The sequence below is a fragment of the Emydura macquarii genome, unplaced genomic scaffold (assembly GCF_026122565.2).
Source record: "Emydura macquarii macquarii isolate MOO-44397 ecotype Brisbane River unplaced genomic scaffold, CSIRO-AGI_Emac_v2 contig_3343, whole genome shotgun sequence".
Lineage (NCBI taxonomy): Eukaryota > Metazoa > Chordata > Testudines > Chelidae > Emydura > Emydura macquarii.
In genome coordinates, this window is record NW_027133480.1 from 6,432,639 (window position 1) to 6,449,728 (window position 17,090).

At 41.8% G+C, this 17,090-nt stretch overlaps 1 protein-coding gene across 1 annotated transcript in view; it reads right to left on the bottom strand.

Annotated features, from left to right (window-relative positions):
- TCERG1L (transcription elongation regulator 1 like) overlaps positions 1–14,208 on the bottom strand; it is a 197,021-nt gene extending 182,813 nt beyond the window's left edge. The window contains exons 1-3 of the mRNA XM_067533360.1: positions 14,197–14,208; positions 6,248–6,394; positions 5,206–5,386 (exon numbers count right to left, since the gene is read on the bottom strand). Coding sequence (XP_067389461.1) covers positions 5,206–5,386; positions 6,248–6,394; positions 14,197–14,202 — 334 coding nt within the window. The 5' untranslated portion in view covers positions 14,203–14,208. The remainder of the gene's footprint in view (positions 1–5,205; positions 5,387–6,247; positions 6,395–14,196) is intronic.
- Between the last annotated feature and the right edge of the window lie 2,882 nt (positions 14,209–17,090).

Genomic DNA, 17,090 nt, shown 5'->3' on the forward strand with positions numbered 1-17,090 from the left:
ATTCGGCATTGGTGAGGCCTCATTTAGAGTATTGTGTCCAGTTTTGGGCCCCCCACTACAAAAAGGATGTAGACAAGTTGGAGAGAGTACAGCGGAGGGCAACAAAAATGATTAGGGGGCTGGAGCACAGGACTTCTGAGGAGAGGCTAAGGGAACTGGGCTTGTTTAGTCTGCAAAAGAGAAGAATGAGGGGGATTTGATAGCAGCCTTTAACTACCTGAAAGGGGGTTCCAGGGAGGATGGGGCTAGGCTGCTCTCGGTGGCGGCAGATGACAAAACAAGGAGCAATGGTCTCAAGTTGCAATTGGGGAGGTCTAGGTTGGACATTAGGAAAAAGTTTTTCACTAGGAGGGTGGTGAAGCACTGGAATGGGTTACCTAGGGAGGTGGTGGAATCTCCATCTTTAAAGGTTTTTAAACTGAGGCTTGACAAAGCCCTGGCTGGGATAATATAGCTGAGGTTAGGCCTGCTTTGAGCAAGGGGTTGGACTAGATGACCTCCTGAGGTCCCTTCCAACTCTAATATTCTATGATTCTATGATTTGTTTTAAATCTGCTACCTCTTACTTTAATTGGGTGACCCCAATCTCGTGTTACATAAAGAGGTAAATAACACTTCCTTATTCACTTTCTCCACATCATTCATGATTTAATAGACCTCTCTTATAGCCCCCCTTAGTTTTCTCTTTTCTAAGATGAACAGTCCAGTGTTTTTAATCTCCCCACATACAGGAGGTCTTCCTTAACCTTAATCATTTTTGTTTGCCCCTCTCTGTACCTTTTCCAATTCTAATACTCTTTTTTGGTCAACCAGAACTGCATGCAATGTTCAAGATTTGAGCGTACCATGGATTTATATAGTGGCATTATGATATTTAACATCTTATATATTTTCTTTTCTAATGGTTCCTAACATAGTTAGCTTTTTTGACTGTCGCTACACATTGAGTAGATGTTTTCAGAAAACTATCCAGAGTGACTCCAAGATCTCTTTCTTGAGTTATAACTGCTAATCTAGACCCCATCATTTTGTATGTATAGTTGGGATTATGTTTTCAATGTGCATTTATTTGAATTTATCAACATTGAATTTTAGCTGCCATTTTGTTGCCCAGTCACATAGTGAGAACCTTTATAACTCTTCAAAGTCAGCTTTGGAGGCTTAACTATTGAGCAATTGGTATCAACTGCAAACATTGCCACATCACTGTTTACCCTTTTCCCAGATCATTTTATGAATACGTTGAACAGCTCTGGTCTCAGTACAGATCATTGGGAAAGCTGTGAAAGCTGACCCTTTATTCCTGCCCTTTGTTTCCTATCTTTTAACCAGTTGAGAGGACCCTCATGAGAGGACCTTCCCTCTTATCCCATGACTGCTTACTTTGCTTAAGAGCCTTTCATGTGGAACTTTGTCAATGATTTTCTGAAAGTCCAAATACACTATACCAACTGAATCACCCTTTTCCATGCTTTTTTATCCGCCCAATGAATTCTAATAGATTGGTAAAATGCTTCACCATTTACAAAAGCTGTGTTGAATCTTCCCCATGTTCATCTACGTGACTGATAATTTTGTTCTTTACTACAGTTTCAACAAGTTTGCCACCTACTGAAGTTAGGCTTACTGATCTGTAATTAATTGCCAGGATCACCTCTGAAGTTAAAAAAATAAAAAGCAAAGAAAAGAATCAACTTAACATTAGCTACCCTCCAGTCATCTGGCACAGAGGCTGATATAAGCGATAGTGAATGTCAACTGGTCCTGGTGACTTATTACTGTTTTACCAATTTGCTCCAAAACCTCCTCTATTGACACCTCAATCTGGGACAGTTCCTCAGATTTGTTGCCTTAAAAGAATGGCTCAGCTATGGGAATGTCCCTCACATCTTCTACAGTGAAGACTGATGCAAAGAATTAATTTAGCTTCTCCACAAATGCCTTGTGTGCTCCTTTAGCACCTTAATTGTCCAGTGGTCCCACTGATTGCTTAGCAGGCTGCCTGCTTCTTAGGTACTTAGTAGTTTTTGTGTCTTTGCTAATTTCTCTTCAAATTCTTTTTTGATCTGCCTGATTGTACTTTTACACTTGACTTGCCAGAGTTTTTGTTCCTTTTTGTTTTTCTCAATAGCACTTTACTTCCAGTTTTTAATGGATGTGTTTTTGTCTCTAACTGCCTCTTTTACTCTGTTTAGCCTGTTCTTGCCCTTTTTGAGCCTCCACTTTTTTTTTTTTTTTTTTTGGGGGGGGGGGAGAGAGAGGGGAGGTGGTGTATATATTTAGTTTTAGCATCTATTATGGTGTTTTTAAAAATGTTTTCATGCAGCTTGTAGGCATTTCACACTTGTGACTGTACCTTCTAATTTCTATTTAACTAGCTTCCTCATTTTTGTGTAATACCCCTTCTTGAAGTTAAATGCTATTGTGGTTAGTTTCTTTGGTATTTTCTCCCATACAAGAATGTTCAATTTAATTATATCAGGGAGTTTTCCTTCTACATAAAGGGCAGAATAGAAGAAAGTACAAAGGTATTTGAAAGTGAAGTGGATAGTAAAAGCCATTAACACTGCAGAAATAAAGGCAGGAGCTGGCATCATGATAAGTTACTAGAGGAGCCTTGTTGATTGGGGCTATACTGTGACGGATCTTAAAAGTGAAGACAAAAAAAGGTGAAATCCTGACCCGACTGAAATCAGTGGCAAAAAGCTTAAGTTTGATGTGGAGATGAAGAGGGAGCCACTAAAGCACCAATGGCATGAGGTTGACAGAGCAATGAGCCAGGTAGTTGATCTTGGCAGCAGCATTTTCAATGGACTTGAGGGGAGCAAACTTGTAGTAGTCCAGGCAGAAGGAGATTGCAGTAGTCAAAACATGAAATGAGGACAGTTTGGAAAAGACTTTTAGCTGTATGGAGAAATGAAAGGCTGGATTTTAGACATGTTGTGTAGCAAGCAGCAACAAGTTTCAGACACTGCTTGACTGTGGGCCTGGGAGAGCAATCAAAGATGATATCCAGGTTATGTGCATGAATAACTCTGAGGAGGTAGTTGTGCACACAGGGTCAGAGAAAGGAGACAGATCAGGCGAGGGCAAGAAAGGGATTGAAGAGAGATTCCAAAGATGTCTGGAGATGTAGATATCTGATTCATTGAGGACGGAGAAGTAGAGCTAAAAAGAATGAATTTGTAATGGAGAAAGTCAGCATGATCAGGAGACTTCTGCCAGACACACTCAGCAACACAAGAGCAAGAGCTAAGAAAGTGAAGTCAGTAGAGCTATACCAATTTATTCCAGCTGAGGATCTGGCCCTACATGTCTATTTGAGTGCTAACAGAAGACTCAACCCTGTGGTTCTTATTTAGGAAAAATCCCTCTTTGAAATTAGTGTAGATAGCTTTATGGCCTTGGAGGATCCACTACCACAGCAGTAGATGGCCCAATCAACCACTGATATAAGAATAATGTAGAAAACAAGAAATGTAAACATGGCATTTCCAGTCCCCAGGCACAGTAATAAACTTCATAGCGATACATGGGGCCCAAGGGGTATTGCTTAATAGGTGGGGATTTCAAAAGCTCCTAAGTTTGTTAGACACCTAACTCTCATTGAAAGAAAAATGGGAATTAGGCAGGAATTAAGCATCCAACTCACTTTGGTGTTTTGAAAGTCTCACCCATTGACTTCAGTGGGAGTAACAGTAGACTAACTCCAGTATTTTATATTTATTTACATTAATATGAGCTCATTGTGAGTTTTACCTAAGTGAGTATTACAGTATTAGGCCCTCTTTGTGTATACCTGGGAGGTATTTATAGACAGGTTCAAAAAAATCAATGGTGCCACTTCCTAGATCACCAGTGCAATAGGAACCAATATTTTACTTTCAAATACACTCCAACAGACATTTATAAAAGCATCCATCAACATGGCATCTGGCCACAAATATAAACTTCAAACAATGCATACATTTTTGGGACACAAATCAAGTAAGTATCATCCAGGTAGAGATGCATAAGCAGCATAATAGTTTTACCCATCAGTATACTTATTTATGGTCCCTATCAAACATCCATTATGGAAAGCTAAACAGCACTAGAGTTGATCAATAATTAATAGTGGCAAGAAAAGAAGGCAGCTTATTGTAAAGTATCATTAAAACCATTGAAATACAGAAATTATTTGAATTGCTCTGCTGAATTCCTAAATGCTGAATAAGATTCATTGCTAATTAAAATAAATAAGTCTGGCAAACAGACAGAAAATGAGTTTTCCTCATAATGAATCCATGCATTATCCAAAAGAATGTTGCATTATTACATTTTGCAGAAATACATTGAGAAAGTACAAGAAGGTAGAAAATTATATCTATACAGTATAGTTTCAGAATAAGAACAATTCCATAATAATGAGGTCTAGGGCTGCTATGATTTTTCCATTATTTGAAAGGGTATTAGCTTTGATCTCAGTGAGACAGACATTTTTTAAAAAGTATCTTGGTTTTCTCTTTGAGTATCTACATTTTTGCTTTAATTATAGTGATTTGTTTATTAGTTTTTTCTATGGGACAACTAGTATGTTAGATCAATACAACAACATACAAATGAAGGGTCAGATCCATCTTTGGAGCTGTACATTTTCTGGCCTTTTCCAGGTATAAAACATAGCAGTAGCATGTACAATATTATACCACAGGCAGCTGTAACATACCTGATTATGCAGATTAATGGAATTTATTTCATGCATATTGTCGTGCATAAGTTAGTTTTAATGAACTGATAGTTATTAATAGGGAACACTAATTGACCTAACTATTTATGCACGTACTACATTCAATTTTAAAAATAAGCAACTGAGGTTAAAATTACACATGAAATATTATGTCAGCAATCTCATTAGTGTGTTTGAAGATAAACCAAGTCATCATTGGGCTGGCTATGCCCCAGGTCAGTGGAGTGGGATTGCTGAGGAATTAGGGTTCCAATTTTCTATAAATTTATACTTTTTATTTCCAGATTTTGTTTTAAATGTAAATGAGGGTGAAATGTTCTTGGTCTGGACCTTGTTATCAAGATTACAACCCAAATGGGAGTTTCACCTGAGAAAGAGTCTTCAATCCTGAATTCCTATCTAAAATAAAAGTAAGATCAATATCTTGAATGAAAATGGATAGTGAAAAAAAGTGTTCCTAATTATTTATTACTAACCTGGTATAGGCTGAGGTGTTAACACCACTGTGGGAAGAGGCCTTGAGGCAGTAGTTGGCCTAGATATAGCCATAGCTACTTGATTTGTCATTAAAAAAGGCTTCTCATGTCCCTGGAAGATTCTTGATTCCTCAGGATGTATCCACGCTGAATCCAGAGCAAATGCATTATTTAAATATATCTGTCAAGGATAAATAAAAAAAAGATGTTAAAGTTGAAGATAATATAGTTTCATTGCTTATTATTTTTATGTCTTTGATTCAAGCTCTCATACCTATACATACACATTTGTTGCATAGATAATGTCTTAAATCATGGACAATCTTACGAGACTAGAATGATTGATGTTTTCTAACTATCGGGAGGACATGGTTATTTAACAATCTCATAGAGGTGACTATTCAGTTTATGAAGTACTACCAAAAAAATAACAATCACAAAATGAAATAAGGCCAATCCTACCCCAGAGACAACATAAGGTTGTTCCAATGAGGGCTGAAGGATGAAGGAGGTGAAAAAATGATAAGACCATCCTATAGTTACTCAAATGCTTACATTTACATACGTGCCTAGCTGTGAGCAGGATCAAGACCTGAGGTTGCAAATAATGAGTGAAAGCCTGGCCCCACTGAAATTGATGGCAGAATTCCCACTGACTAAGGCAGCTTTGCCAGGATTCTAGATGCTGAATCCACTTCTAACAAACAAACAATATATATACGGAGAGAGAGTGCAGTCCATAGTGAGGTGTTGCAATAGCTAAAATACGGAAAATACATCAAAACCACATTTCTTTTGTGGTACAAATATATTTTACCTAACTTAATATAGAACTAATGTTAAAGCTATTTTTGTCTTTAAGAGAATGCTGATTTATACCTACAGAAATAGCCTTTTTATTGATCAGCTTTTTACAGCATTCATATTTTTACAGGACTTTTGCTTGACATAGATTGCATGCTTTTACAGTTTACAAAACTCATGTTTTCCAGTTGTTATATGATCTTCATGTAAAAATTTCCCAAGTAAAGTTTAGAGTTACCTTGCAATTAGGTAGCCTCTTATCTCTCCAACTTTTCCTGGCATGAGGTGGAACAGTAGATGTGTACACATGTGGGAAAATAGGAACAAATTCCACACTAGAAGAAGGTGAAAATCCTATGACTGGAGAATGAGCTCCAAACATCCACTGAAAAAAAAAAAGTTAAAACTTAAATGAATGAAAAATATTCTACAATGAATGAACCAAAGTTTGTACATATTAAGAAAGTGAATTTCAAGCATATTGAATTTACTGACCTCTTTAGTCTAAATACTGAGTTTTTTAAAAGAAAGGATTATTGTATCAGCCTCATATGTACTGTGAGTCACTCAGAGCTAAACTGCTATAGAAATCTACAACTAGAAGACTCAGAGTTAGAGTACCTTGTAATACTATTACTAATCATCAATGAACTGGAAAATACATACAAATAGAAAAACATCACCATGCAAGATTGTGTGTGTCTCTTGTCTGTCTGTCTCAAGAGGCAATGGGAAAACCAAAGACCAGACAGATTGTGTGATTTTCTGTCTCTTGAATTCTTTGGACAAATAGACTGACATTGTAGCAACATTTTTGCATTTCAGTCAAATTTCCTTCCACTTCAAAATAATTCATGTTTTTCTTCCATTAAACACAAGAGAATGTAGCTTCTCCTCCTGCCCACCCTCTTTCCAAACCACAAAGTTCTAAGAGATGTTCTGAGCTAAAATGCTTGACTGGGAATTTCTAAATTAAATTAATCAAAGATTATGGAGCTCAAAGTTTTATGTGAAATACCATTAAAAACACAACAGACGGGCTAAACACCAAGCAAAACTACTATCAGATTAACATAGCTATCTAATACATATATTATAATTTAAGATGAATATTCAAGCTGACCAGCAACAGTTATTTTAAGTGGTCTTACAATACTGACTAATAATTGAAACATTCATCAAAAAGCACCAATGAGATGTATTACTTAAACCAATATTATCCAAAATATCTTAGCGTCTATCTGTGTATGGATATAGATATAGATATCGCAGATACTGAATTTAATGGCATATATTAGCTTTTCCCCTTCATTCCTAGCCTGTTTTTCCCACGGGAAACGGAAAATGATCAGGGGGTTAAAGGATGAACAAGACAAGCCTTAATGAGCCAATTCATGAGCAGCCCCGCACCTCCTTATTTTATTTATTTATTTATTTAAATTTTGCAGGTTTCTAAACGTTAAGGGGGGTGGGTGGGAGGAAATCTAATTCCTAGACATTAAATACCTCTAGTGGCAGCATCGTGACACAACAACATAAAAAAAATGTTGCAACGGCATCCAGCTGTATTTTTTTTAAATCATAGTATGCACATTGGAAAAGCCTTATGAGACATTCAGAAATATTACAAAACCAGGACTGCTCAGTGCATTCTCTCTTCTAGTAGGCCAATATTAAACAGGGCAAGACAACTTTGTTTTAGGACAAGGAGAGACAGATTTGGGATACTTGGCTGAATGAAAGACACCCTTTGTATATTTATCTTTCCCTTATTTAAATCTGGTAACAAACGCTATTCTTAGCCTGCTCTTTCGCAGCAAATATAAAAAGATGATTTTCTGTGGAAAATAAATGCGTCTTCCTGGAACATATACCCTGGGAGCGACCAAAGACAGCCTCCAGTTCCCTGCTCAGTCCCCGCATTGGGGCTCGCTTTGTCGGGGATCCATTCAACACAGTCTCTGCTCTCTCAATCTTCAGCTGTTTACAGTCGAACTCTTCTAAACTGTTATGTCATTTACCAACTGCACGGCCAGCTCTTAGCGCCGACACTTAGCCCACATTAGCTCTTAGCACATGAGAGTCTTACTGCAGGGATGGAGGGGGGGATCCCTATACGTTTTTAGAGACACACGTATGTGGACACACACGGTATGTAGTTTAACCCGGCATCAGCACGGAGCTTCGGATTAATAGTCTCTCCCTGCCTTTGAAGTCTGCAACGGGCGGTGCAGTTATTAACCGAGGCGCAGAGACTGCGTGTGGGTCTACAGCAAACGGGGCTCTGCGGGGTAACTTCAGCACCACAGCGCGTTGGATAGCGGACGCTGGGCGGCAGGCAAAAGTTCGGCGCAGGGCTTCTTGGCCAGGCAGACCGCCCCGCACCCCGGCTACTCCCCCAGCCCGGTTTTACGGAGTCTGAGCGCCACACGCGCGAACTCCGGCGTCTCCAGCCGGCTGCGCTCTGCCCGCAGGACTTCGGGAGTCGAACGCCCCAAGCGGGAAAGGGACAGTGAGGACGGGCAGCGGGCGGGGCGCTCGGGAAGGGAGGCGAGGAGGGGAAGCGCGTTCATTACCTGGCCATTCAGGAGGGGATACTGGTGCACGGCCGGGCGCTGATCTGGCGCGGAGGGCACCGACAGAGGCAGGAAAGGCTCGCAGGGGACTTGCCAGCCGGGAAGCCCCTGGAGCAGAGGAGCCGGGGGGGGAGGATGTGGCGAAGAGAGCAGCAGCGGAGGGGGCACCGCCCCCGCCCCGCCTATCCTGAAGAGCCCAGCCGCGCTCGGGACCATCCAAATCCAGGGAGGCGCTGGGGGCTCGGCATTCATCTGCCAGAGGAGAGGCTGCTGCCGCTTGGCCCTGGGCACCGGGAGCATTCTACATGGTAGGGTGCAGTCCCTCCGCTCGCAGGGCTCGCCGCCGGGGCGGGCAGGGCCAGGCAGCAGCGGCCGCGGGTCCGGCACAGCTCCGCCGAGGGGACGCTGCCCATCAGTGCCCCCGCTCGCTCTGGCTGCTGGAGCGGCGGCGGCGGCGGCACCACCGCAGCCGAGCGAAACTCCACTTCATTCAGCGCGGCTGGCGCTGCCGCCGCCCGGCTCCGCCCTCCGCCCAGCCCCCCTCCGCCTCTTTCTGCTGATGCACAGCCCGGCAGGAGACACCTACGGGGGGAGGGAGGGCCGGTGAGGGGAGAGGAGGAGGAGCAGGAGCAGCCGCAGCCGCCGCCGCCGCTGGCCAGGTCTCAGGCAACGTCCCCGCCAACTTCTTCCTCCTGTGCGAGCCCGGGGCAGGGGTGTAAGGTGCAGCGGGGCAGCCGCTCAGCGCGCAGGGGAGGGGGAGAAAGGGAAGGAGGGCGGCTGGACTGAGAGAAGGGGAAGGGCAAAGGCCACCCGAGGGCCCCTGGCCCTATCTAAGGAGAGAGAGCCCGGAGCCCGCTCCTTTGGGCTGGGAGGTAGCAGGGGAGGGGGCTGGCGGGCAGCCCTGGCTCCCAGCTCGAGCAGAAGGGCTCCCCCTACACACACGCAGCTAACGCGGCTGAGGGTGCCAGTGCAGGAGACCGCGGCACTCACGCCTTTCTGCTGCCTCCGTCAGCTCCCAGGACGCGAGGGGAGCAGGGTGGCGGGGACAGCGGAGAGGTGCCAGCTGGGCTCCTGGGACCGGTGCGGGGGGCAGCAGATCGCCTGGGGAGCCCCGTCGTCCATTCTCCCCGGCTCAGCCCACTAAGGCCCAGGGCACCCGGCCAGGGGAACTGGTGCCAAGGCGGCTGCCAGAACCCGGCTCTCAGACTCTGAGCACAAGGACTTTCTCGCATGCCCGTCTCCCCCCCAGGAGCAAGCAAGCTGGCTGATCGTCAGCCAAGGCACAGGGCTGCAGGGAAAGCTGGCCGAAAGTCACAATTCCCCTTTCACAGAAACAGCGAGGTTTCAAAATGGATTTTCATTTCATTCCAAGGAATGAAAACAAAATGAACCAACCACCACCAAACCACCAACCAGCCTAGCAACCGAAAAACAAAGTTCAAGATTTGGGGGTACAAGGGAGGGAAAATCATGGGGAAAAAAATGAAGGGAGAGGTCAAGGGCAGTGTGTTGTTTCACCAAAATTGAAATGTTTCGTTCTGATTTTGACTTTAAACGTTGTATTACATAATATTTAACTACATTTCAAAACTTGAAAAATTCCACCCTGAAAAGATTGAAATGGAACATTTTGACCTTATAAAAAAATCAGAAATAAATTTCAACAAAATTGCCCGATTTCCAAGAAATGTTTTGATGAAACAGCATTTTCCTATGGGAATACAGACAAAACAAAACCTTCCACTGGAAAATTTCTAGCTAGCTCTATTTGTAAGCAGTCTGGGTTTGATGCAGGGATTTTCTCACTTAACACAACTGCTTATAATTCTCTATGCAAGTGCTAGGTTTCTGGGGGACTGGACAGCGCTGGGGTTGGTCAGAGCATACCAGCTTCACATCAAATCCAGGCTGCCACGTCACTGAACATTTTTACCAGCAAATGGCAGATCTTAAAAACTCTTATCCACAGTCACTGATGGGGGCAGTGCACCCAGTCATTAGCACATTGGATGGGGATTCAGGATTCCTAGGTTTTAGTAGTGGCTCTGCCATGGACCTGCCACAGCCACTTCACCTCTCTTTATCCCCATTTTTCCCTCCGATGCTTTGCCTATATTTAGGCTACAAAGCATTTGAGACAGGGACTGTCTCTTGCTACATGTGTATAGCACCAAGAACAATGGGACAATATACAACCATAATACACATCAAATTTAAAAAAAAAAAAAAAAAACAAATACAGCAAATAGGCCAAGAACTAAGTTTTCACAATGAATATACAGAGCCTTTGAAAAAAATCAGGAAACATTACAACAGAAAGCAAAAGATACCCTAGCCACTAGAGTGTGTCCAAGTTTGGGCTGAGGTACTTTAGATGGCATTGTAAGGAAGGTGCCCATATGGGAACAAGTCTTCAGTCTCCAAGAGAGTCAGGCATCTTCTAATAAAACAAACAATGGCAAATTACTCCTTCCTATTATTAAAACATGCAGAAGAGAACGTAGGGCTGAGAGCAGGTGAGATGTGAAGATTCTTTCAGATCCTCCAGTCAAGGAGGCTGAATCTCCCTGCTTACTTCCCTCTCCCTTGTCCCTTCCTCGCAGAAGATATTTAGTCCCCAGAATCCACATACAACAGGGAATTTGTCAAAGGCATAGGACCATCTACAAAATGGCCCGGAGTCATAGCAGCTCCAGAGCACTCCTGCCTTCCACCTTGTCCCTACCTCCTCTATCCCCATCCCTACACAAATATGAATGCAGCTTCATGCTATTTTAATGTTTTCCAAAACAAAATGTCACTGATAGGAGAATGATGTATGTCCAACTTCCCCTACTCCCCTAGCCTCAATCTTCAGAAGGCATGAGTCCAAAGCAGTTGGAGAATGATGCTGTAAAGGCAACTTAGACCCCATGCGGGGAAGGGCATACATAGATTGGTGAGTCCCATACCCAAATAATGTATATAGTCTCATAAAAATCAGGAGCTTCCAGGAAACCAGAAGTATTCCAAACTCTCATCCTCTCAGCCATGTTCTCTTACATGGGTCTATTCTCCTGTCTACAATGCATATATCATCCATGAGCACTATTCTCTTGTGAACAGAATACAAGTGAACAACTCCCATTATAGACAAATGTATCAAGAATTTAATTGCCAAAGAAATGCACTTTCAGCAGCACATGTTGGTGCAGTGCCAACCTCTATTGGCACTAAATCAGTTAAAAACACCTAAGTGTTCTCCCACTATTCTTGAAACAAATATCATCCATGGCCACTAGTTATCCAGACTTATCTGCTATGTTTTACCAAGGGCTAAAGGAGGAGGTCTACATTATGCTGATATTAACATTATTTGTTGTATATTTTAAAACTAGACCTTAAAGATAAACACATGAAAATGTCAGATATTCTGTAGTCACATTTAAAGCTCTGATGATAATTTGGTGGTAGAGGGTTGACTAAATATAGTGTGATTATTTAATCAGGGGTTAAGAAAGAGGGAGCATGGAAGTATGTGTGGGAGAAAACCAGAGCTCCCCCTCCTCTGCTAAAAGCAAAGGAGTGCTCTCTCTCTCTCTCTCTCTCTCCCCCCCCTACTTGGCTTGGGTAAGCATCTCTTATTCCTCCATAGTGAGTGCAATGACAGCTCCCCTCCTGTTTCTATCTAATTTAACCAATGGATTTTTTTCTTCTCAGTTAGTCATTTAAGTTATTTCTCTGCTTTTTTCCCTGCCAGGCATAAGCTAAGCACATAGAAAGGGTCAGGAAGGTATTTTTCCCCTTACATTTTAACAACAGTGGATAATTAGTTAGCATTTTTTTCCCCTCCGAGTACAGACACTGACCACTGCTGGAAGAAGAATACTAAACAGACAAGCATTCTGACTGGCTAATGTCATCATAGCTTCCAATACGTCTAACGAAAAAAAATCAAAGGAATATATTAAAGTGAATTGTGCCTACATTTATACAAATGCATGAAGTCTATGGAAATTTGAAAGTTACACTTAAGTCATTGCATGCATTTCCCTGCCAAATTTCCACTATTGTTCCTAATTTCTTTTTCATACTGACAAGTCATGTGGCAAAATGTGGAGTAGGAGAAAGTAGTACCCATTATCCCACCTCTTATTTTTGCAGTCACTTAATTCCCAAAATATAAAAAAGTAATGCAATACTATCAAGACGTTTTTCAACAAACCTATGCTGTTACCTTAAAACTATCAGCAAGAGACATTTTAAGCCTATACATAAGAAAGTCAGGGATAATAAAAAATTAAACTCTTCTCCCCAACTTCTCCATTTTATTTACTGTGAAAAAGTTTGCTCTCTGAGTTCAGAGAAGAACCCTCAAAATGGTTCAATGCCAAATAAGAACAGGAAATATTTTCTTGTTTTCCTTCATATTTGCTTACGATTATATCCTGAGAGAGTGACGGACTGGGAAATATAGATTTGAATAATATGCGATCTGACAAATTAGGTAAAGAGAAGAGAACATTTAAGTATTTTAGTGCCAGAGCCGTTTTTGGACACACAAAGAAATATCACTCCAAATTTCATATTAACACCCCACACTGAGCCCAGAACCAGAAAAAACAGTAGACCTAGAAGGTCCGAATCCAGTATTTTAGTTTCTCTCTCATAAGGTGTTCAGTATTACAGTGAAATAGCAGGTGAGGAGCTTGGCTAACAGCAAATGTTGTAAATAGTGGAGATTTGGCAGGGTGAGGGGGTAGGTATTGTCTGTGCACATTTTGTTTGTGTTTTTTTAAATGTACTCTTACATTTTGTTTGCAATGTTTGAGCTAGTGTAAGATAATTATAAGGTCCCCAAGGTTTCAAGTGATCTATAATAAAAAAATAAGTAGAGTTGTCGATAGCACAAGTTATTTTCCCACATAAACAGCAAAAGTTGAAAAGAGCCATAGTTCTCTTTGAACATATTTCTCTCTTATGCTCCGGGGAGAAGTTGTTTCTTCTGAGGATTTTTTTCTATTTGAGACTGATGCTGTTCCACTCCTAATGGTGAGTATTTGGTTTTTATCTCACTGATCCACATTTTTTCTTAAAAATAATCACTGGAGGTCCATGATTAGTATCTGAGCTTGCTATAGATAATCATCAAAAACAGACAGCCAGAGGACACCTACAAATAAATCAAGGTCCTAAGACTAGATATTCCATTGCAGCCAAAATATTTCAGTGCAGTTGGGGGACCGGGGCAAAAATGATTTTCCCATCTTTGTGCTCCCCTGATTTTAGCATTAGCCAAGGGCTAGTCTGATCCCTGACGTATCAAAGATCATCCATGAAGTTTCTCTATGACATGGCCAGCAACCCATGCACCAAAGGGCTATTCCATTAACCAGGAATTGCTGGTGCATAGGATGCCTCAGCCACCCCACTTTCTTCTGGGAATGTGCCTTATGCCAAGAATAATGGAGGAGAGGGTTGTATAGAGCTGTACCAGCTCTCTTCCTCCCAAGGATTATCCTTACAAAAAATAATCCTCAAATAGCCAGGCTGCACAATAGCCAGAACAAACAAAGCAGGTATAGTCTATAGTCCTGGTAGAAACAAAAACTCTGCAACATCCCCTGCTCACCTGCATGGCTTTACGGAGTCCTGCCTTAATTTCTGATTCATTTAGAGCCCCTTAAAAAGTTCACAAAGTCCAGCTGTTCAAAACATTCCCTCTTCTGGGGTCACATTTACTAAGGCTTCCCTCAAAGTTTTTCAAAAGAACACTCAGACTTACAAAGTCTTCATCCCAGTTTTAGCTAGGAGCCTCCTCCCTAAGGGTCTCTGTCCTCTCTTTAAGAGTTAATTTTTTTCACTCCAGCACTAACTTAGGCACAGCCATTCCTTTGCAAGGGTCTGTCTTGGTTTCCTCCCCCAGGGTGGAGATTAGCCTTCTCTACACACCTTCCTTACTCCTATCTTCTCCCTGCTAATTCATAGCCATGCAAGAGCCCTCTTACTTCCTGCAGTGTTTGCAGACATCTGCCAACGTCCATCTGCAGCAATCTCCCCCTTAACAAGGTCCAGGTGCCTTCACTTAAGCCCAGTTAAGCAGCAGGTAATCATTCCAGGTAAACTGGAACCTGCTCCTTGTTAAAGAGGCCAGTAACCATCTGACAGAGAGGTATAATTAAAGGCTCCTTGCCATCAAGCTGAAAAGGTGTATTCAGATGTATTTTACCTTCCTCCTTACTCCCTTCAGAATATTACTGTATTATATGTATACTCCATTTTCTATCTGTGTTGGTGGAGGGAAACTTTAATCTATAAAGATGTGATTCTAAGGCTAATTTGCATAAAAGGGGAACAATTTATAGTTATCATATTGAGGTAATGTTACATAAAGGTGTGGGGGATAGGATCATTTGTTTGTATTTGTCTTCATTCCGCCTCCTTCTGAAAAAAATCCTCACCCCTACAGGTTATTATGGTTTGTATCTCAGGAAAACCCTTGCCAGATTCAAGTATACACTGTTAAATGCCAGAAATGTGTTTTGTTTTTAATTGGTTACAAATATCAACATCGTCAATCAAACATCTTGCTGATTTTAGACAAGATTGTTTTGTTTACATAGATAGGTCAGAAAGTCACTTATGCTTTTAGCTGATAAGAATAAAGTCTATAATAGTGCTTCATTTGGTAAAAGAGCTCTGTAGCACGCGTGCGCACGCACACCCTCAGTTGCTTTTTCACTCAGGCTTCCTCCTCTCAAAAAAAAAAAAATTTGATGTGGCTTTCCTCTTTGTACCTGGGGAAATCTTTCGTTGTTATCCAATCTAATTGTGTGGCAGCTTTATAACATGCCAATATGAAAGAGGCTCAGCTTTATGGAAATTTAGTACTTTCATTCTACAGGCTGGTGGAGGATGAGATAGCTGCAGAAGTGACAAGCATGATCACTTTAGAAAATTCTAATTACACTGTTCTCATTCTGCCTTTCTTGGCCAATCCATGGAATGGCAGTGGTGTTGAGTTTGGTTGAAACAGAGAAAAACAAACAACAAAAAAACCCGGAGTAACAACTTCCAGATGGTGAGCGGTTACTAGGGAGCAATCCCAGCAACAAACTAGGGTGCACCGGGAAAAATTCACACTCAACTCTATAAAGCTAATATTCAGAGTGTTTGGAATGAATTCACCCTTCTGACAAAACTATGCATCCTGAACTAAATGGAACCAGCATTGTAGTGGAGTGCCATGTATTACCAAAAGAAAGACCTGAATATAATTTCCATATCTTGGCATCATGTCCTATATATGAGTTTCCTTCCTTAGGTTATGATAACCTACTGATCACTGCAGTAGTAACCCTTCTCAACAATTCTAACAGCATTTTCTATCTTCAAAAGGATCTCTGTCCATTACTTCATGCTACAGGAAATTCACAACAATGCTACTAGTTGGCCTTTTGTTAAGATGGAAGGTTAGTACAGAGACCTGGGGGCCTGTCTAGGTTACAGCAGCTCTGATCCCCTATGGTCTTCAGCATTGATGGGAATCTCCACAATGTTGTGTGCTGCAGCCACATCTCCAATACACCTCTGTTGCCCCCAGCAAGAACTAGAACTAGTGAAAGGGTCTTTGGGAGGTAACCTTACAGATGTCCTCTCAGTGCCTGCTCCTTTACACTGTACAAAACAACTAGATCAGCATAAAGGGATGGTAATAGGAATGAGGTTCTCATCTGACATTTTTGATACCTCACATTATGTAAAAATGGAAGGGAGTGCAAGTATGAGCAGGTTTTCCTCTTATTATGCAGAATCTCCTCTTCTCCCTTCCATAACAGTGTAGGAATAATGAACCCCATTGCATGAGGTGTTATTTCTTTCCCCAAAAGATTGTTCAGCCAGATAAACAACTCAGTTGACTTAATGTTCTTTTGTGCTTTCTAACAACAACATAGTAATTGACATAAATGAAAAGACAATTAGGCCTGGTCTACACTACAAAGTTAGGTCAATGTAAGTCGCCTTGTGTTAACCTATTTTTGCATGTGTCCACACTCAAATTTGTCACCCACTGACAAAATGGTGAAGCAGTAAAACAACCTCCCTGGCTGGTGTTGAGCCATGGTCAATGTCCCGTGATTGATACAGTGTGAGTGTAAACACTGCGTGATCTATGTTGACCCTTACAGTCCACCAGCAGTTATCCCATAATGCCTGACTGAGACCACTCTGGTAACAATTGTGACCTCTATTTCACAGGAGTCATAGAGACTGGAAGCCCACCCCCATTAAAAACCCCTGCTTATTTTTAAATGCTTTCCCTGACTACCCAGATTGGTAAGCACATATAGCAGCTCTCCCTTGTTATGCGCAGCTGCCCAACAAACCATGCTGGTTACACGTTCCAGTGCACTCCAGCCTGGAGTAGACAGGAGGTATTGGATCTTCTGGGCCTGTGAGGAGAAGAGGCTGTGCAAGCACAGCTATGGAGCAATCACAGAACTGTGGACATCTATGAAAGGATTG